At 54.6% G+C, this 20,298-nt stretch overlaps 1 protein-coding gene across 4 annotated transcripts; it reads left to right on the plus strand.

The window, feature by feature from the left end:
* The first annotated feature begins 2,027 nt into the window (after window positions 1–2,027).
* Window positions 2,028–18,862, plus strand: TNFAIP8L1 (TNF alpha induced protein 8 like 1). Of its 4 annotated transcripts, XM_023540709.2 has the most exons (3): window positions 2,028–2,131; window positions 3,441–3,521; window positions 16,421–18,862. In XM_023540709.2, the coding sequence occupies exon 3, from the start codon at window positions 16,425–16,427 to the stop codon at window positions 16,983–16,985; it is 561 nt and encodes a 186-aa protein (XP_023396477.1). In that variant the 5' UTR covers window positions 2,028–2,131; window positions 3,441–3,521; window positions 16,421–16,424; the 3' UTR covers window positions 16,986–18,862. The 4 variants fall into 4 exon arrangements, with proteins under 4 accessions (XP_023396477.1, XP_003421711.1, XP_023396478.1 ...); XM_003421663.4 differs by lacking the exon at window positions 3,441–3,521; XM_023540710.2 differs by lacking the exons at window positions 2,028–2,131; window positions 3,441–3,521 and adding an exon at window positions 3,528–6,952.
* Window positions 18,863–20,298: the final 1,436 nt, after the last annotated feature.

Genomic DNA, 20,298 nt, shown 5'->3' on the forward strand with positions numbered 1-20,298 from the left:
CAGTTGAAATCCACCCAGAGGCACCTCGGAAGAAAGGCCTGGTGATCTACTTTCAAAAGATTATAGCCACTGAAAACTCTAAGAAGCACAGCTCTACTCCGACACACATGGGGTCGCCGTGAGTCAGAATCAACAGCGTTGTTATTGTTACTGGGTGCACTCCTGGATACTTTTTATTTGTTGTCTAATTTGAGGACCCATGGACTGTATTATTCCCATGTCACAGATGCAGAAAACTGAGGCTTGGAGAGATTATGGCATGCAGGCAGACAATGACAAAGATGGATTCGAACTCACCTGGGTCACATGTCCCATTTACCCACGCCAACCTCCGACCTCCTGAAACAATTTGCTTTGGTTTGATGGGTTTTAAAACATCCTCCTCTGCTTCTGTGACCCCCATTGGTACTCTGACACAAAGAGGAAGACATCTGTGGTTTTCACAACTGTGGAGGGGGTGCTGCTGGCATCTAGTGGGTGGAGGCCAAGGATGCTGCTCAACACCCTACAGTGCACAGAATGGCCCAACCCAGAGAAGGATCCAGCCCCCCCGTCAGCAGTGCTGAGGGGGAGGGACCCTGGGCCAGAGAGAGGGCAGGTCCTGGCTGTGGGTGTGAGGAGGTGGGAGAGGTGGCTAGGGTGGGCAGGGAGCTGTCTTGTCCAGGGGCCTGAGTTCAAATCTGGCCCCTTCTCCTTGTGTGGCCTGAGGCAAGTCACATCCCCTCTCCGGGCCTCAGTTGTTGTTAGGTGTCATGGAGTGGGTTCTGACTCAGAGCTACCCTACGTACACCAGAATGAAACACTGCCCAGTCCTGCGCCATCCTCACAATCGTTGTTATGCTTGAGTCCACTGTTGTAGACACTGTGTCAATCCATCTCTTTGAGGGCCTTCCTGTTTTTCACTGATCCTCCACTTTACCAAGCATGATGTCCCTCTCCAGGGACTGGTCCCCCCTGATAACACTTCCAAAATATGTGAGAGGAAGTCTTGCCATCCTGGATTCCAAGGAGCACTCTGGCTGTACTTCTTCTGAGATGGATTTGTTTGTTCTGGCAGTCTACGGTATATTCAATATTCTTCGCCAACACCTCAGTTACTTCATCCAAAAAGGGGCTAAAGAGACACTTTATTTTGTCTCCTCGGAGCTCAGGACAGGACTAGGCTCACAGGAGGCCCTCGGCTTCCTGGGCAGCCACGTGGCTCTGGCCTCCCCAAGTACCAGACGCAAGCGGGACCCAGGGTCGGGCTCCAGGGAGGAAAAAACAGCAGGGAGGTGGGAGCCGCCCTGCGCCAGGTTCCCAGGCCTCGCAGCTGCGTCCTCCGGGCCCCAGCTGGCCTCACTGTCCCGCCCGCTGGTGGCCAGGCCTCCTGTGTGTCCCTCTGGTTCATTCCCACGAAAATCGAGGAAAGACAGAATGGGGGTTCGGGTGAGGTCTCGGGCGTCCCCCCAGTGGCTGCCTCAAACCTCACCGGAAGAATTTATCTACAACTGAGAGGGAGAAAGATTCAGCCCGTCTGGGGGAGCAGGAATCTGCATTTTTAAGGGGCTTCCAGGTGATTCCGATGTGGAAGGTTCTGCCGGGCCACGCTTTGGCGAACATTACGTGGATGGGTAAACTGAGTCCCAGACAGAGGGACATGCCCAGAGCCACATGGCTCGTGTTTTCTCTTTTTGGCTCTCCCTCTTCGGGTCTATCTCTGAATCTGTATTACCTCCTTCCTGTCCCCCTTCGCTGGCCCGCGCCCCTGTGCCCGCGCATCCGGCTCCTTCCCGGATTCCGGAGGAATCCCCCTCAGCCGCCCGGCCCCGCCCACCCAAGGCTCCGCCCACCCACGCGATCTCCAGCTCCCATTGGCACCTTCGTACCTCGCCCGCGCTGCCATTGGCTGCTCCCGAGCCTTCGGCCAGCCCCTGCCCAGGGACGCTTCGGCCCCTTCCTGGCGGGCGGGGCGGATCGGGGGCGGGGCCTCACGGAGGGGCGGGGCGATTGAGGGCGGGGTTTATTCCTCGGCTCCGCCCCTCCCCTGGCCTCCCGCTCTAGTCCCGCAGCTGCCGCGACACCCTGGCCGCTCCGAGGCGGCGGGACAGAGCCCCGACGGTCGGACCGGCGGACGGGCCCCAGAGAGCAGGTGAGTGAGGGGCGCAGGGGAGCCTCCCATCGCAGCGCATCCCGGGGGCCAGCCGACTGCCCTCTGTCTTCCCTGCCCCCCCCATGCCCCGTCTATCTACAGCCCTCCTTGTATTCTTGCCTCAGTTTCCCGTTCCCTGTTTCTTATTTTCCCTCTGTCATTCTGACGGCAGTAGGTGGGTCTGTGATTCTCTTGCATTAAGGGTTAGGGGGAGACAGATTGTGCCTGGACTACCGCCGCCTCCCGCATTGGGCCCTGTTCTGGGATCAGTACCCTCCCCCAGGGTGAACCCTGCCCCTTTAACAGGGTGCCAGAGTCTGGAGTGGATAGGGCACGCCACGTGGTGGGCAGCGTGGCCAAAGTTGTGGAGTGGATAGGGCACGCCACGTGGTGGGCAGCGTGGCCAAAGTTGTGGAGGTGGCACTGACTGTAGCTTCTTGCTGGTCCAGGAAGTGGGGAGAGCCAGGTCAGACCCACCCAGACTGGCCAGCTGTGAGCTCCCCAGCTGCCTGAGGCGTGGGCCTCAGTTTTGCCAGCTGTGAACTGGAGCCCGACGCTGCTGAGGTAATTGGCAGGTGATCTGACCCACATCTGCAGCCTCCTGGCCTTTTAAATGGAGTCTAACTGGCCCCATTTCCTGAAATGGTAAACTGAGGTGCAGAAGGAGGTGAAAGAGGTGGGAACAGTCAGGACCAAAACTTGCTCTCCCCCTGGATCTTCCGAATCCATCCCCACCTCCTCCCTCCTGTGGAAGGGGAACTTCCCTGGAGGAGGGGCTGCCCCAGCTGTAAACAGGCTCCCCAGGTCACTTCCTGAGTTTGTCTGAGCCCAGCTGGGGAGGATGACCGCTCTGGGGGGCCCAGTAGGGTGAGGACAATTCATCTCAATGGTTAGGACAAAGCTGGGTTTGAACTTTTCCGCTCACTGGCTGGGGTACCTTGGATTCAATTCTTCAAGCCCCAGTTTCCTCATCTGTAAAACGGGGATGGTCATAAGTCATGACTGGGGCTGCTTCCAGAATTAAATGCAGGAATGTGGGCCCTGTCCACCTGCTCTCTGGCCTTCTCTCTCCCACTTCCTCGCTCCCTCCAGCCACACTGGCCTCCTCCCCAGCCTCAGGGACTGTTGCATGGGCTGTGCCCTCTGTCATCATGGCAGGTGCCTGGGGCGCCAACTTTAAAACATAACAAGCCACTTAGCCGCCTAGGTGGGCTGGGCCACTGGTGAACAGTGAATGGCCCAGGTAAGGGCGGGCAGCTGGGAGGGGCGGAGGAGAGGCGGCCCTCAGACGCTGTACCTATGGAAACAGGCAACACAGAGCAGTGGCTCCAGCTACACGACACCTGGGTTGTGCTTCTTGTCCTGGCTGGGCAGCCCCCACCAGCAATAGGTGAGTGCCTGGACCCCTGGGAGTGTGTGGGGGGCTGGAAGCCCACCCTGATAGGGGTGTGAGGGGTCTCTTGGGTACTCTGTGGTGGGGCAGGCACAGGTTCCAGTCCTCCTCCTGCTATGTGGCCTCCGGTGACTCAGATGTCCCCTAAGCCTCAGTTTCCTCACCTGAGGCCTGGGCAGGTGAGGGCTCCATGCATGGTGGCGAGGGGCTGTTGGGTTGTAGAGGCCTCAGCGCCTTGTCTGTCAAATGGGCCAATGGGAGGGTGTTTTGAGGACAAAACTCCAGCCTTTGTCATGGAAACAGCCCTACCCAGAGGCAGATTCTAAATAGTGACTCACCAGGCATCCGGGTACAGCTCCAGGTGTTACCGGCCCAGAGAGGGGCAGGACTTGGCCCAGTCACACAGCGTACCCAGCCTCCTGGGTTCCCCTAACACCCCACAGAGAGACGACTGCCCCTGGAATCCCACCCACCTGAGCTTTAATGGAGGCCCCTCTGGTGGAGTTCTTGATCCTTCTAAGGCCTCAGGGTGGGACTTAGCTGTGTGGCCCTGGGCCTGCCCCCTGTCCTCTAGGCCTCAGTTTCCCCATCTGTTCAATGTGGCTGGTTGTCTCCTCCCTCTAGAAAGGGGTTGCGATAACTGGGTGTGGGGGCGTGCTTTTGGGGGGGGATTCTGCCAGTCTTTGGGCACCAAGAAGGGGGTTACATTGCCACCCCAAGCTTCTTAAAAGGCCTCCCTAGACCCCTCTAGGAGCCCTGGTGGCACAATGGTTAAGCTAACCAAAAGGTCAGCGGTTTGAATTTACCAGAGTCTCTGAGGGAGAAAAGACCTAGATTACAGCCTTGGAAACCCTGTGGGGCAGTTCTACTCTGTCCTTTAGGGTCTCTGGGAGTCAGAATGGACTCCATCCAACAAACAGGTTCTGCACACCTACCGTGAGCCAAGCCTGGTGCAGGGCGCCGAACCTGTCAATGACAGAGGCCCGTGGGTGCCCGCTCACGGACTGGGGCTGGGGAAGACGGACATTGTTCAGCAAACAATCATTCTGCTTAGCTGCAAGTGCGCAATGAAGGTGGGGGGAGGGATGGATGGGAAAGCCCCCTAAGGAGGTGACATTAGAGCCAAGGCCTGAATGATGAGAAAGAAACAGCCATATGGAACTGGGGGAAGGGCACAGTCTATGCAAAGGCCCTGGGGCAGGACCAGGCCTGGTGTGTTGGAGGAACAGCAAGGAGGCCTACGTGGCTACAGTAGAGTGAGCTAGGAGGAGAGAGGAGGAGGGTAGGGCAGGACCCGTGGGAACATCTGAAGGAAGAGAGTTCCAGGCAGAGGGCATAGCATGTGCAAAGGCCCTGTGATAGGACCAGGCCTGGCGAGTTGGAGGAACAGTGAGGAGGCCCATGTGGCTGGAGTGGAGTGAGGGAGGAAGAGAGAGGAGGAAGGGAGAGCAGGGAGGGGGCAGGTCAGGTCATGCAGGGCCCTGTGGGCATCAGGGAGGATTTGCTCTTTTACCTGAGGGAGGTGGGAGCCTTGGAGGGCTGTGGGAGGGATGGGCCTGAGTCAGGTGCTCACGGGCGCCTTCTGGCTGCTGAAGGGGGAATAGGCTGGGAGGGCGAGGGCAGGAGCCAGGAGGACCAGGGTGGAGGTGACTGCACTGGTCCACCAGTCCGATGACGGGGCTGGACCAGGTGGAGGCAGAGGACGGAGAAGTAGGCAGGTTTGGGATTCATTTAGGGGTTGCATCCATGTTCCTTCTGGGGACCCGCAATGCTTCCACTCGCTGTTAAAAATCTTTTCTCAGAAGGAGAATGAAGAACACCAAAGACAAAAGGTAATTATGAAACCAAGAGACAGAAAGGGCCATATAAACCAATGACTACATCAGCCTGAGACCAGAAGAGCTAGATGGTGCCCAGCTACAACCGATGACTGCCCTGACAGGGAACACAACAGAGAACCCCTGAGGGAGCAGGAGAGCAGTGGGATGCAGACCTCAAATTCTCATAAACAGATCAGACTTAATGGTCTGACTGAGACTGGGAGGACCCCGGGGGGTCATGTTCCCCAGATCTTCTATTAGCCCAAGACAGGAACCATTCCCAAAGTCAACTCTCCAGGCAGGGATTGGACTGGACTATGGGACAGAAAATGATACTGGTGAGGAGTGAGCTTCTTGGATCAAGTAGACACGTGAGACTATGTGGGCAGAGGGGGTCAGAAGCTGGCTGAATGGGCATGAAAATAGAGAGTGGAGAGAAGAAGTGTGCTGTCTCATTACGGGGAGAACAACTAGGAGTATATAAACCAAAACCAAACCCACTGCTGTTGAGTCGATTCCGACTCATAGCGACCCTATAGGACAGAGTAGAACTGCCCGATAGAGTTTCCAAGGAGCACCTGGCGGATTCGAACTGCCGACCTCTTGGTTGGCATCCGTAGCACTTACCCCTACGCCACCAGGGTTTCCAAGGAGTATATAGCAAGGTGTATAATCATTTTTGTATAAGGGACTGACTTGATTTGTAAACTTTCACTTAAAGCACAATAAAAAATTAAAAAAAAAAAATCTTTTGCTCAGGCTGAGCCCCAGCCTGCCCTGAGAGGGGCAGGCTGTGGTCACCTCACATTCATTTTTGGCCCCCAAGCCCTTTCTTCAGTGGAAATCTGACTGCAGCCCATCCTTGGGTGTGCCCTGAGGGCTCTGGGGAACCCAGTTTGAAAACTGCTGGTGTGTCCCCTTCAAGCAAGCAGAGTCCCTTCTCTCTTGCCATTTCTACAATGGGCACCAACCTGTGAGGGCTTGAGTGGTGGCTGATAAAGAGCTTGATGCAGTGGGTGCCCCCGTGTGAGTGGCGCATGTTGTGTGGGAACAAGGGCAGTGGGGACATCTGCTGTGGTGGGCACAGTCCCGGGTCTCCCGAGAGCCCCCCATGCCCATCCTGGGCCCCCATGGCCAGGGGTGCAGGCAGGAGAGGTGGAGCAGCTGGCTTGGCCCTGCTGAGCGTGCCCGTCAATTATTGATGCCCTTTGTGTGGGACATGAAGAATTTATGGGATGGGGGCGGGGCTGCCCATGGCCCGTGGTCTCTTCCCAGCTCACGAAAGCCACTTGCTGTGTTTTCAGGAATTCTGTGAGCTGGTTGTTAAACACAGCCTTTATTAAAAATGACAGGCTGTCAACTTAGTTAAGTAAAGGATATTGCAAAGAAACCCACTGTCGTCGAGTCGATTTCCTACTCGTGGCAACCGCACGTGTGACAGAGTAGAACTGTGCTCTGTAGGGTTTTCTTGGCTGTCATCTTTATGGACACAGATTGCCAGGACTTTCTTCTGCAGTGCCACTGGAGGGGTTCGAACCGCCAACCTTTTGGTTAGCCAGCCCATCGCAAACCGCTTGCACCACCCAGGGACCCCTCTTGCAAGAAAAGGTATGAAATATTATTAAGTCATACAAAGGAACCATGGTTCCTGCCACAGCGTGGGTGAACCTTGAAAAGACGCTACGTGAAAGAAGCCAGACGCAAAAGGACATATATGATCCCATTTATATGAAATGTCCAGAACAGGCAAATTCATAGACACAGAAAGTAGGTTAGGGGTTGCCAGGGGCTGGATACAGACAGAGGCACTGGTGGTCCAGTGGTAGAACCCTTGTTCCATGCATGAGACCAGGGTTCAAGTCCCGGCCAGTGCACCTCAATGCACAGCCATCACCTGTTTGCCAGTGGAGGCTTGCGTGTTGCTGTGATGAACAGGCTTCAGCAGAGTTTCCCGAGTAAGACTAGGAAGAAAGGCCTGGCAATCGATTTTTAAAAATCAGTCAATGACAACCCTATGGATCACAACAGCTCAATCCGCAACCAATCACCGGGATGGTGCAGTACCAGGCAGTGTTCCATTCTGTTATATATACGTGGGGTCACCATGAGTTGGGGGCCGACACCACAGCAGCTGACACCAAGGTTGAGAGAACTAGGAGTAATTTGTTACAGTGTCGGGGAAGGCCTCTGAGCATAGGACCTTCACGCTCCCCTCTCCCAGCAGAAGGAACGGCCGGTGCAAAGGGCCTGGGGCAGGACGTGCCCGGTGAGTTGAAGGAACAGCGAGGAGGCCCATGTGGAGCGAGCCAAGGGAAGAGAGAAGGGAGGCAGGCAGGGGGCGGGGCAGGTCGTGCAGGGCTGTGTGTCCAGAGCAATCCTGAGGTTGAAGATCAGTGTCTGTGGTGTTTGCAGGGCATTTGGGAGCCAGACTGTCCACGGTGGGGACGACAGTGAAGTTCAGAGTCCAGGAGATGATGTGGGGTTGGCAGAGGGTGCTGAGTTTGAGGCGTGGACTGGCGCCCAGGGTTTTGGGAAAGAATATGTGGGGTAGGGCGAGAGTTCACAGAGCTGGGGAGTGGGCACCCCCATGCTCAGCTGGGAAAGCTGTCCCCAGGGTATGGGGCTTCACGACCTGATGGGCCCTCCAAGGCTCCAGGCAAGGCCGACCTGACTCGCAGTTCATCCACCCACTTAGTGACTTTGCCTTTTTGCTTCCTCCTTCTCCAGGTGGGTAAAACCCCTGACTCACAGTGACCCTCTGTGAGTCAGGCCTGTGCTCCAAGGAGTTTTCTTTTTCTTTTTTTTTTATTCTGCATGAGGTGAAGGTTTACAGAGCAGATTAGGTTCTCATTCCATAGTTTGTACATAAATTGTTTCATGGCCTTGGTTTCTTTCCCCACAGTGTGTAAGCCTTCTCCCTGCTTTGCCCTGGTCTCCTCCTTTCCTGTCCTCCTGATTTTCTACCCCTTCTGCCTTCTCACCTTTGCTTTTGGGCAAATATTGCCCTTTCAATCTCGTATAATTGCTTGTTCCAAGGATCACCTTCCTCTTGGGTGTTATTATTTATTTTACGGGCCCGTCTATGGTTTGGCTGACAGGTGGTCTCCGGGAATGGCTTCAGTTCCAGGCCAGAAGGGAGTCTGAAGGCCATAGTCTCCGTGTTCCTCCAATCTCTGTCAGACCAGTAAGTCTGGTCTTTTTTGTGAATTTGATTTTTTGTTCTACATTTTTCTCCCACTCTGTCTGGGACCTTCTGCTGTGATCACACTCAGAGCTGTTGGTAGTGGTAGCTGGGCACCATCTAGTTCTGCTGGTCTCGGGGTCGTGTAGGCTTTTTCACGCTGTCCATTAGTCCTTTGGACTCACTTGAGTCTTTGTTTTTTTTCACTCTCCTTTGCTCCGGACTGGAAGAGACCAATCGTTGTATCTCAGACGGCCGTTCGCAAGCTTGTAAGACCTTAGACACTACTCCGAACATTGTGTTTATGAGCTGCGTTGTGCCAGCTGACATAGGTGTCCCCTGAGTCTATGGTCCTTTGTCTTTGAGCCTAGGAACTTCATCCTGCAAGGTGTTTGGTTATGTCTATGGAGTTTCCCGACTCTGCCCCTTGTGAGCTCTGTTTTCTCTGTTAATATATAAGGAATACCTACAGTCACATATTTAGAAATAGCCAGCACCACACCTGTATCTGCCGGTGGGTGTGTTCCCTTAACCGCCCCCACCCACCTCATGGCATATCTATCTACCTATATATCCACTCATAAATTGTTGTTAGTGCTGTCGAGTCGGTTCCAACTCATAGCAACCCCTATGCACAACACAATGAAACACTGCCCAGTCCTGTTAACAAACACTAGTACTATCGTTGCAGGATTGTCGTGTTATAGTAGTTACTGGGGCTGCCCTTTAGTTCTGCGTTCCTCTGTGTCCTCTCTTTGCCTTGGCCATGTTGTGCTGACTTACCCCAATACTAACATGTATTTCTGGAGCCCCAGTGACACAGTGGTTAAGAGATATGGCTGCTAAACCGAAGGTTGGCAGTTCGAATCCACCAGGCACTCCTTGGAAACCCTGCGGGGCAGTTCTACTCCATCCTACAGGGTCACTGTGAGTCGGAATTGACTCGATGGCAGTGGGTTTGGTTTTTGGGTGTAAACCTTTTGTTGTTCCTTTATAATGGTGGTCTCATACAATATTTGTCCTTTTGTGATTGACTTATTTCACTCAGCATAATGTCCTTCAAATCCATCCATGTTGTAAGATGTTTCAAGTATTTGCCATTATACTTTCTGGTTGCATCATATTTCATTGTGTGTATGTACCACAATTTGTTTATCCATTCATCTGTTGATGGGCAGTTAGGTTGTTTTCACATTTTTGCTATTGTGAATAGTGCTGCAGTGAACACGGGTGTGCACGTAGGTCTATTCTTGTCACAACTCTTATGTCTTTTTTTCAATGATTGACTTTTTTTCCCTTTTTTTATTGTACTTTAGATGAAGGTTTACAGAACAAACTCGTTTCTCATTAAACGGTTAGTACACATATTGTTTTGTGACATTGGTTAACAACCCCACAACATGTCAACACTCTCCCTTCTCAACCTTGGGCTCCCTATTACCAGCTTTCCTGTCTCCTCCTGCCGTCTCGTCCTTGCCCTGGGCTGGTGTGCCCCTTTAGTCTCGTTTTGTTTTATGGGTCTCTCCAATCTTTGGCTGAAGGGTAAGCCTCAGGAGTAACTTCAGTATTAGTTAAAGGGTGTCCAGGGGCCACACTCCCAGGGTTTCTCCAGTTTCCATCAGACCAAGAAGCCTGGTCTTTTTATGTGAGTTAGAATTTTGTTCTACATTTTTATCTAGCTCTGTCTGGGTCCCTCTATTGTGATCCCTGTCAGAGCAGTCAGTGGTGGTGGCCGGGCACCATCTAGTTGTGCTGGACTCAGTCTGGTGGAGGCTGTGGTAGATGTGGTCCATTAGTCCTTTGGACAAATCTTTCCCTTGTGTCTTTAGTTTTCTTCATTCTTCCTTGCTCCCGAAGGGATGAGACCAGAAGAGTATCCTAGATGGCCGCTCACAGGCGTTTAAGACCCCAGACGCTACTCACCAAAGTAGAATGTAGAACATTTTCTTTATAAACAGCTCTTATTTCTTTAGGGTGTATACCTAGGAGTGGGATTACTGGATTATATGGTATTTCTATTTCTAGCTTTTTGAAGGAGCGACATACTGTTTTCCATAGTGGTTGTACCATTTTGCATTCCAGCCAGCAGTGTCCAAGAGTTCCAGTCTCCCTACAACCTCACCAGCATTCGTTATTTTCTGTTTTTTTTTTATTTGTGCCAGTAATATCGGGGTGAGGTGGTATCTCGCTGTAGTTTTGATTTGAATTTCTCTAAAGGCTAATGATCACGAGCATTTCCTCATGTGCCTGAACGTCTTCTTTGGCAAAGTGTCTGTTCATGTCCTTTGCCCATTTTTTAATTGGATTGTTTGCCTTTTTCTTGTTAAGGTGTTGAAGTTTTCTATAAATTTCAGAGATTAGACCCTTGTCCGATATGTCATAGCCAAAATTTTTCCCCCCAATCTGTAGGTTCTCTTTTTATTCTTTTGGAGAAGTCTTTTGCTGTGTGTAAGGGTTTAATTTTTCTGAGGTCCAATTTATCTAGTTCATCTTCTGCTGTGTGTGCATTTTTAGTTATGTTTGGTATTCTATTTATGCCATGTATTAGGGCCCCTAGTGTTGTCCCTATTTTTTTCTCCACGATCTTTATAGTTTTATATTTAGGTCTTAGATCTATTTTGAGTTAGTTTTTGTGTATGATGTGAGGTACGGGTCTGTTTCATTTTTCTACAGATAGATCCAGTTTTGCCAGCTCCATAGGGTTTTTGATGGCTGGTTTTTTGGAACTACATTGCCAGGCCTTTCTTCCGAGGTGCCTGTGGGTAGACCGGAACCTCCAACCTTTTGATGAGCGGCCAAGCACGTTCACTGTTCGCACCACCAAGGGCGGGGGGCTTGGACCGTGGTGAGTGGGATTCCAGGTGGTGGGTTTGAGGTTCTTGCAGGTTCGTCTGTTTCGTGGGAGGTGGTGGGCTGGACTTGTCAGGGGTGGGTGGGAAGAAGTGTCTGTGGCCGTTTGCTGGGTGCAGGACCTCCTGTCCCAGGGGAGGTGGGTGGACTCGTGGGATGGGAGAGAGGGCGCTCTGGCCACTGTGGTGGGCGCCGGGTCTCTGGCAGGTAGAGTGGACAGGCGAGAACCATCCTCACCCTCTCCCCGTCTTTGATGACTTGGGGCGGGACTGGAGTCGACTCATTTGGGGGAATAGCAGGCGCTCCCCTCCCATAAAAACCCAAGTCCTCCTCACAGCCCACAGGGCCCTGCGCAACCTGCCCTGCCCCCTCCCTGCCCTCCCCTTCTCATCTATCCTCCTCACTTACTTACTCCAGCCCCATGGGTCTCCTCACTGTTCTCCAACTCACCAGGCAACAGTCCTGCCTCAGGGTCTTTGCACGGGCTGTTCCCTCCACCCAGAGCACCCTTCCCCCAACCTTATCATTCCAATCCCAGCTCTAGGGGCTCCTCCTCAGAGAGGCCCTCCCTGACTACCGCAGCTAAGGTCACCTGTCTGCCACTGGCTGTCACCCCCATCCCTGCCCCCCAACTCCTTTTCCTCTACCTGTCTCCACAGCTCTTATTTCTCTCTAAAACTATCCTGTTTAGTTCTATTTTAAGGAGCCTTGGTGGTGCAATGGTTACGCACTCAGCTGCTAACTGAAAGGTTGGTGGTTTGAATCCACTCAGCAGCTCCGCAGGAGAAATGCCTAGTGATCTGCTCCTGTGAAGATTACCGCCAAGAAAACCCTACTTTGTCCCATGGGGTCACTATGAGTCAGAATCAACTTGACAGCAACAAACAACAACATTTCTGTTTTTACAAGTTTCTGGCACCTCCTCCTTCCAGCAGGGATGACGAGGCCTCCTAGGGGAGTTGGAAATCTGAGGGGCTCTTTTTGCTCATGACAATGGTGGGGTATCCTGGCATCTGGGGGCAGGGGCCAGGGTCACTGCGTCTAGGCCTGCACGAGGTAGCCCCTCAGCACTTATGAGGATGGTCCCTGTCAGGGAAGGGCCAGGTGGCACAGCCTGGGCAGCCTCCTGGCCTGCCGGCCTCAGCCTGGTGAACGCAAAGGCAGGAAGGAAGCCGCCATTTATTTTTGTCCGTGGCCTGCTCCCCAGGGACGGCGGTCATTGCTCTGCCCAGCTGCTTCAATGGAGGGGTTTCTGGCAGAACAATGGGTCAGCAGGAGGAAGGGGAGGCCACGAAGCTGGGCCGGCCCAGGTGTGGGCAGGGCTGGTGGCTGGTGGAGGGGTGTGGAGGCTGGAAGGGAGGGTGCAGCTGTCCCCTCCCCTGGCCCTTTCCTGCTGGGCTTGCAGGGGTGAGACAGTTGGGAGCCCAGGCCCTTCCTGAAGTTGGTAAACAGGCTGCAGCCAGCTCCCCTCCTGAGCCAACACACCCAACCTCAGGATGCGCAGATGGGAAGGTTGAGGCCCAGAGAGAAGCAGAGCCCTGCTAGGGTCGCACAGCCATCAAGATGGGCAGAAAGACCAGGGGGCTAAGGCCTTTTCCTCTCTCAGCCTCAGTTTGTTCATCTGTAAAGTGGGCAGGCAGGACCGAGTGGCTGGGGGTTCCCTCTCAGTTCTGATGTTTACAGACATCCTTTCCCTCATGTATTCGGCAAACACTTATGAACCACCTGCTGTGTACCAGGCCCCAGGCTGGGCACCAGGACATTGGTGAACAAGACAGATGCAGCCCTGCCCACACCGTCAGGCAAGGGAGATGGACACAGAAACCCAGGTGACCAGGGCTATGACGGGATGCCCAGGGTGCTATGGGAGCTGAGGAGGCACCTGACTCAGCTGGGGGCATCTGGCAGGGGTTCCAGGAGGAGGTGTCTTGAAGGATGAGTAGGAGTTTGCCAGATGAGTAATAGGGGATGGGGCGGGGGTCCAGGTACAGATAGATGGAATATGAGAGACAGAATGTTCTGGAGAAACTGGCATTCACAGAATGCATCAAAGAACTAGGTTTGCAAGTTCAAAGAGAGCTAAGTGGGGGAGCCTGGATGGTGAATTTCAGGCATTGGGTCCCAGCATTTTGGGGACTCGTAGCTTGAAGGGCAGGTACTGGCCACAGGCTCTGCCCCAGGACGAAGTTGGTTGTGAGCTTCCCCAGTTTACAGATGAGGAAACTGAGGCACGTGGTGGTGTTGTTGCTTGCCTGAGGCATCAGAGCCAGGAGTGGGCCCTACACAGGGGGCTGGTTTTATTATAGGGGACGGGGGCAGACTCGAGGTGACTTTCGGGCGTTAGGTGGGGAAGGCGGGGGTCAGTACCTTCCAGGCAAGCGGGAGGGAGTTTGGGCAACACAGGTGTTAGGAACAGGCCAACTGGGTTCAAGTCCTGGCTCTGTTACCATATAGTTGTGTGGCCTTAGGGAAGTGGCTCAGCCTCTCTGAGATTTTGTGTTCTCATCTGCAAAACTGGCAGCCCACCCACAGAAGGGTAGATCTGGCAGAAAGGACAAAGGGTCATGTGTCACCAGCAGGGCCTGCCACATGGTGCTGCGTATATGGCACCCCTGTTCTGGCCCAGGGCTGCATAGAGCCAGGGTCTGGTGACCGCAGTGGGGGCAGGGAAGTCCGCTCCAGCAGCCCGGGCCGCCAAGGGCAGGCGAGCGGGCGGCTGGGGTTGGGACTTCTCCCGGGGTGGTCTGAGCTCACACAAAGACGGGCTTTGTGGGGGCTCCCAGGGGTGAGCGGGTGCCCACGCGGCATTCCTGGTCAGGCCAGGCTGGATTCTGAGCAGGCATGGGGCAGCAGGTGAGGGGAACTGGGTCTCAGGCCCACCCCTCTTCCCGAGCTTCCTCCAGGATCCCGTCACTCACCGGCAGACATTTCCAGAGCCTCTGGGGACACAGCCAGAAGGAGTCGGGCCTGGCCTCCCCTATGGCCTGGGGTGAGACAGATGTACAACTAGGGGGAAGCAGTGATGGGGAGGTCTGGGGTGCTGTGGGGCCCAGAGGAGGCACCTCCTCTATCAGCCTGGGAGCTCAGGGGTGGCTTCCTGGAGGAGGTAGTATCCAGGCTGTACTAAGTGGAAGAGGCAGGGGCTTGGTGTCCAGGGCATTGGGGGACGTATAGGAGTTTACCAGGGAAGAGGTAGGGGCTTGGGGGCCAGGGCTTTGGGGGATGTATAGGAGTTCACCGGGAAAGAGGCAGGGACTCGGAGCCCAGGGTATTGGGGGGTGTATAGGAGTCCACCGGGAGATGGATGGTAAAGCTGAGGCTTGAAGGATGAGGGGTCTGGGTGAGGTGTGGGGGCGTGGTCCTGGGAGCCATGGGGAGCCCCTGACTGGTTTTTAGCAGATCTGCAATTGAGGAAGAATTTCAGAGCTCGGGGAAGGAGACCGGTTGGAGGCGGCAGCCCCAGAGCCTGAGGTCTCAGGTCCTCCCTCCTTGGGCACCCTCCTATCCAGTCACCAAACCCTGGCCTCGCCACCTCCTAAATCTGTGCACTTCTCCCGCCCCCATCCCGGACCAGTCCCCCACAGCTCTTCTCTGAACCACACGCTGGAGCAGACCCTTCCTGCTGGCCTGTCTCTCCCTGCTTTTGTGCTCTGTGCTGCGGCCACTGGAACTTCCTTCCAACAACCAGCCACCATGCCTTCCTGGGGTCTGGCACAGGCTCCGCCTTCTTCCTTTCCCATTCACCACCCCCACCCCCGCCTGACCCCCTCGGCCTCTGGGGGCGCCATCCCAGGGGCTCTCGTAGCTTCCTGGATCACAGCACCTTATCGCCACTCTACGCCCACCCTGCCCACAGTGCGTGCTTCCTAGTAGGTTTGTGGGGCGGGCTCGCTGGTGTCCCCTTATGTTGTTGTTAGCAGTGTGCAGAGTAGAATTGTGCTCCACAGAGTTTTCAAGGCTCTGACCTTTCGGAAGCAGGTCACAAGGCCTTCCTTCTGGGGTGCTTCTGGGTGGGTTCAAACTGCCAGTCTTGGGGCTAGTAGTTGAGTGCTAAACCATTTGCACCACCTAGGGAACCCTTATGTTGCTGTTGTGTCATTGGGTCGATTCCGACTCATAGTGACCCGACGGGACAGGGTAGAACTGCCTGGTAGGGTTTTCTAGGCTGTAATCTTTACGGGAAACCCTGGTAGCACAGTGGTTAAGAGCTACAGCTGCTAACCAAGAGGGCAGAAGTTCAAATCCACCAGGCGCCCTTTGGGAACCGGATGGGGCAGTTCTACTCTGTCCTATAGGGTCACCGTGAGTCAGAAGCGACTCCACGGCAACGGGTATAGTATAATCTTTATGGGAGCAAATCACCAGGTCCTTCTCCCGTGGAGCTGCTGGGTGGGTTTGAACTGCCGACCTTTCAGTCAGCAGCCAAGCGCTTAACCACTGTGCCACCAGGGCTCCTCAGGACTCCTTGTACACACACACAAAAAGCAAACCCATTGTCGTCAATTCCAACTCATAGCAACCCTGTAGGACAGAGTAGAACGGCCCCATAGGGTTTCCAAAACTGTAATCTTCATGGAAGCAGACTGCCACAGCTTCCTCCCCTGGAGCGGCTGGTGGGTTCGAACCGCTGAGTTTAGGTTAGCAGCCGAGCACTTAACCACTGTGCTACCGGGGATCTTGAGACTCCTTATCGAAAACAAAAAAAAAGAAACTTGTTGCTGTCGAGTCGATTCCGACTCGTAGCAACCCTACAGGACAGAGTAGAACTGCCCAATAGGGTTTCCAAGGAGCGCCTGGTGGATTCGAGCTGCCAATCTTCTGGTTGGCAGCCGTAGCACTTAACCACTACGCCACCAGGGTTTCCAGGGACTGCTTATAGTGCCAAGGCTAAGGGCTACAGCTGTATCATAAGTCTCCCTGAGACGTGTGCCCATTTCACAGATTGGGAAGATAAAGGTAGCAGAGTGGCCCACATCATAGAAGGGGTGGAGGAGGAGTGGGGCGTGGCTGCATGGGGGCTGACGGGCTGTCTCTGCTCCTCGCAGGCTCATGGATGCCTTTAGCACCAAGAGCCTGGTCCTGCAGGCCCAGAAGAAGCTGGTGAGCAAGATGGCATCCAAGGCGGTGGTGGCCGTACTCATCGATGACACCAGCAGCGAGGTGCTGGACGAGCTTTACCGCGCCACTAAGGAGTTCACACGGAGCCGCAAGGAGGCCCAGAAAGTGGTCAAGAACCTGGTCAAGGTGGTGCTGAAGGTGGGCGTCCTGCTCCGCGGGGGCCAGCTGGGCAGCGAGGAGCTGGCACTGCTGCAGCGTCTGCGCCGGCGGGCGCGCAGCCTGGCCATGACGGCCGTCAGCTTCCACCAGGTGGACTTCACCTTTGACCGGCGCGTGCTGGCCGCTGCGCTCCTGGAGTGCCGGGACCTGCTGCACCAGGCCGTGGGCCCCCACCTGACTGCCAAGTCCCACGGCCGCATCAATCACGTCTTCAGCCACTTTGCCGACTGCGACTTCCTGGCGGCGCTCTACGGCCCGGCCGAGCCTTACTGCTCCCACCTGGGCCGCATCTGCGAGGGTCTCGGCAAGATGCTGGATGAGGGCAGCATCTGAGCCCCGAGGCCGCCACGCGAAGTGGGCGCTCCTGAGAGGGTTCTCGCTTCGCTTCTTTCTGCGGGGGCTTCCTCCCAATCTGACTGTAGCCGGTGACCCCCCTTCACTCGAGAGGATGCTAGGTTGTCTGTTGGTGTTCACTGCCCTCAGGATGGTCCCTGACTCACGGCCACCCCGTGCACAACAGGAGGGAACGCCGCCCAGTCCTGCGCCATCCCCACGATCGGTTGCAGATTGGATCACTGTGATCCACAGCGTTTTCACTGATTTTCAGAAGTTGATCACCAGGCCTTTCTTCCCAGTTGTAGCCTGGAAGTTCTGCTGAAATCTCGTCAGCATCCTGGCAGCACGAAAGCTGCCACTAACGAGACGGGTGGTGGCTCTGCTGTGCATGAGAGGCACTGCATGGGAACCGAACCCGGGTCTCCTGCACAGAAGGCGAGAAATTTACCACCGCACCACCACCGCCTTCCCTAGCTGTCTGTGCCAGCAGTTTAAACACCCGCAGTGCCTGCTGCTTGCAGGGTCTGGGGTCCCTGGCCTGATGGGGAGAGGGATTCGGCAGGGAGATGGGGCCGCCTCCTGGGTCCAGCAAGCACCAGCCCTTCGTCTCCTCAGGCTGCCTTGTGCTCCTGCTGGTTATTATCCACACTGACCCTCATGGATCCCATCTCCGCCCCCAGAGCCACTGTCACTTTGTGTTATCAGAAAGCTGACCGCCCGGCCCCCCATGCTTGAAGAATGCTTTCCTCGAAGGAGGTGGCCTGGGCTTTTTGAGTCTTTCACACAAGGTCACGGTGAGCTGGGAGGAACGGTGCGATGCCAGCGGACAGCAGAGCCAGTCAGATGAAAACTCCCGTGGATGTAGGACACCCCGATCTTGTTGGAAATGCAGGGCCCGGAGTCAGGTGGGCTGTAACCTGGTGACTCTCACAGGACAGGGGACAGAGGGTGCCCCCATCTGGGGGCTTGAGGGGAAAGACATCGGGCATGTGTGTAAGTTCTAAAATTAAAATTTCATGTTCAGGGACAAAGGAATGAACAAAACCCCTGCTATTTTTAGTAAGACAGTCCACGGACAGGAAAGTGCCGACCAGTCTTGGTCTCCAGGGACACCAAGGAGATGCACAGATTTTCAGCTGGGGCGTGATGTGTGGGACAGGGGTGTGTTTGTGATGTTCCTTTATCAGGAGGGGTGTGGTTTCAAAAGGTTCCAAAACACTGCTGTGTCCAGGTCAGGAAGGTTATTTTGGATGCCAGCGGGGGAGGGGGAGGAAGGCAAATGAGGTCTGTTTAGGGCAAAGGTTGCAATCTAGAAGCCTGCAGGTGAGAGAATGGGTTTAGTTGCTCCCACACAGTATCTGAGACATTTGGACTGAGTTGCCAATGCTGAAAAACCATAGGAAGGAGTTTCCCTTGAGAACTCACTGGCTCTGGCTGCTGGAGCCTGCACTGCCCCCTGGTGACAGTCTGGTGAAATGGCTTTGCCACAGTCCCCACCACTCCCTTTTGCCTCTCTCTGGCCTGCTCTGCTGGCCGATAGAAGATCAGAGCTGCAGACTCGGGGCGGCCTTTCTGCAGTTTGGTTTCCGCTCCCCTGAATAAGCCAAAGGCTTTCACCTGAGAGCCAGGTCTTCCTACCTCTGTCTCATCTTCAAAGGCAAGCTTCTCCTCTCAGATCTTCACGTTGGAGCACAAATGTGCGCTTTGATTGTCCTGAGAAGCCCTCAGTGAAATCCTGCCCTGAGGGAATGTCTTTATGTATAACTGCTGTACTTGTTCCCTGCTGGGCTGTCCAGTCTGTCTCCACGCTTTCATAAAATTTGAGATTTAATTAAAAAAAAAAAAAAGAGCACTACAGACCTATTTAAATAAAAGCACACGCTTGCTTTCTGTTTGAATTCTGTGGGACTGGTGATTCAAATGCGTGGTGCTGTGTGACGGCGTTCTCTGGGTCTCCTGGGGCTGCTGTCTTTTTAAAGCAAGGTTGCAGAGAAATGTCACACTTCTGTGATCCTGCTTGACAAGTTCAGTGTCCGCTGGGATGACAGGATAGCAGAGTCGCAGAACTCGGCATCCACACGCCCAAACAAGGGAGCTGCCCCGTAGGGTTTCCTAGGCTGTAATCTTTACTGGAGCAGATCACCGGGTCTTTCTCCTGCAGAGCTGCGGGGTGGGTTTGAACCACCAACCTTTCAGTTAGCAGCCAATCGCTTAACCGCTGCACCACCAGTGCTCCTCGTTTCTCTCCTTACCACGACTGGGGATCCTGGGCCCAGGTGGCTCTGTTTTTGAGTTTACCAGAGTTACACTGGTGGGGGGAGGTGGCGAGGACTGTTCTGTGGTCCTGCTGGGTGTCCCAGCCTGCCCACCCACCCACCCTGTGTGCCTGGTCATGACGGGGGATTTGAGGGCCGTAGGTGGTCCTGGGCCGAAGGCAGAGAACAGAGTCCTGGGGCTGCTGTAATTACGTACCCCAAAGGGGGTGGCTTTAAAGAACAGAAATGTACTGTCTCACAGTTGTGGAGGCTGGGAGTTTGAATTCAGGGTGCCAGCAGGACCACACTCTCTCTGAAGGCTACGGGAGAGGGCCCTTCCTTGTTTCTTCCAGCTTCTGGTGATAGCCAGCAATTCTTGGTGTCCCTTGGCTCTGAGGCCAGAAGCCTGGAATCAAGGTGTCAGCAGGGCCGTGCTCTCTGAAGGCTCTAGGGCAGGGTCCTTCCTTGTTTCTTCCAGCTTCTGGTGTCCCCAGGCGTTCCTTGGCTTGTAGCCACATCACTCCAATCTGCCTCCGTCTTTACATGGCCACCTTCCCCCATGTCTCTGTCTCTCTCCCCCTCTTTTATAAGACATCAGTCATATTGGCTTAGGACCCACCCTACTCCAGTCCCTGGGTGGTGCAAACGGTTAACATGCTCAGCTGCTAACCAAAAGGCTGGAGGTTTGAGTCCGCCCAGAGGCTCCTTGGAAGAAACGCCTGGCAATTGACTTCTAAAAAATCTGCCAACAAAAACCCCTTGGAGCGCACTTCTACCGACACACATGGGGTCACCACGAGTTGGAGCTCACTTGTAGGCAAATGGTTTACTGGTACTCCAGCGTGACCTCATGTTAACCTAACTGATAACATCCGCAAAGACCTCATTTCCAAACAAAGTCTCATTCACCGTTACCGGGGTTAAGTCTTCGGCATATCTTTTGGGGGAGATACTGTTCAACCCACAACAGCTGCCTCCATAAACAAGTGGCAGCTGTTGCTGAGTGTCCTCGATTCTGACTCACAGCCACCCCGTGTGACAGAATAGAACTGCCC

The sequence above is a fragment of the Loxodonta africana genome, chromosome 3 (genome assembly GCF_030014295.1).
Source record: "Loxodonta africana isolate mLoxAfr1 chromosome 3, mLoxAfr1.hap2, whole genome shotgun sequence".
NCBI lineage: Eukaryota > Metazoa > Chordata > Mammalia > Proboscidea > Elephantidae > Loxodonta > Loxodonta africana.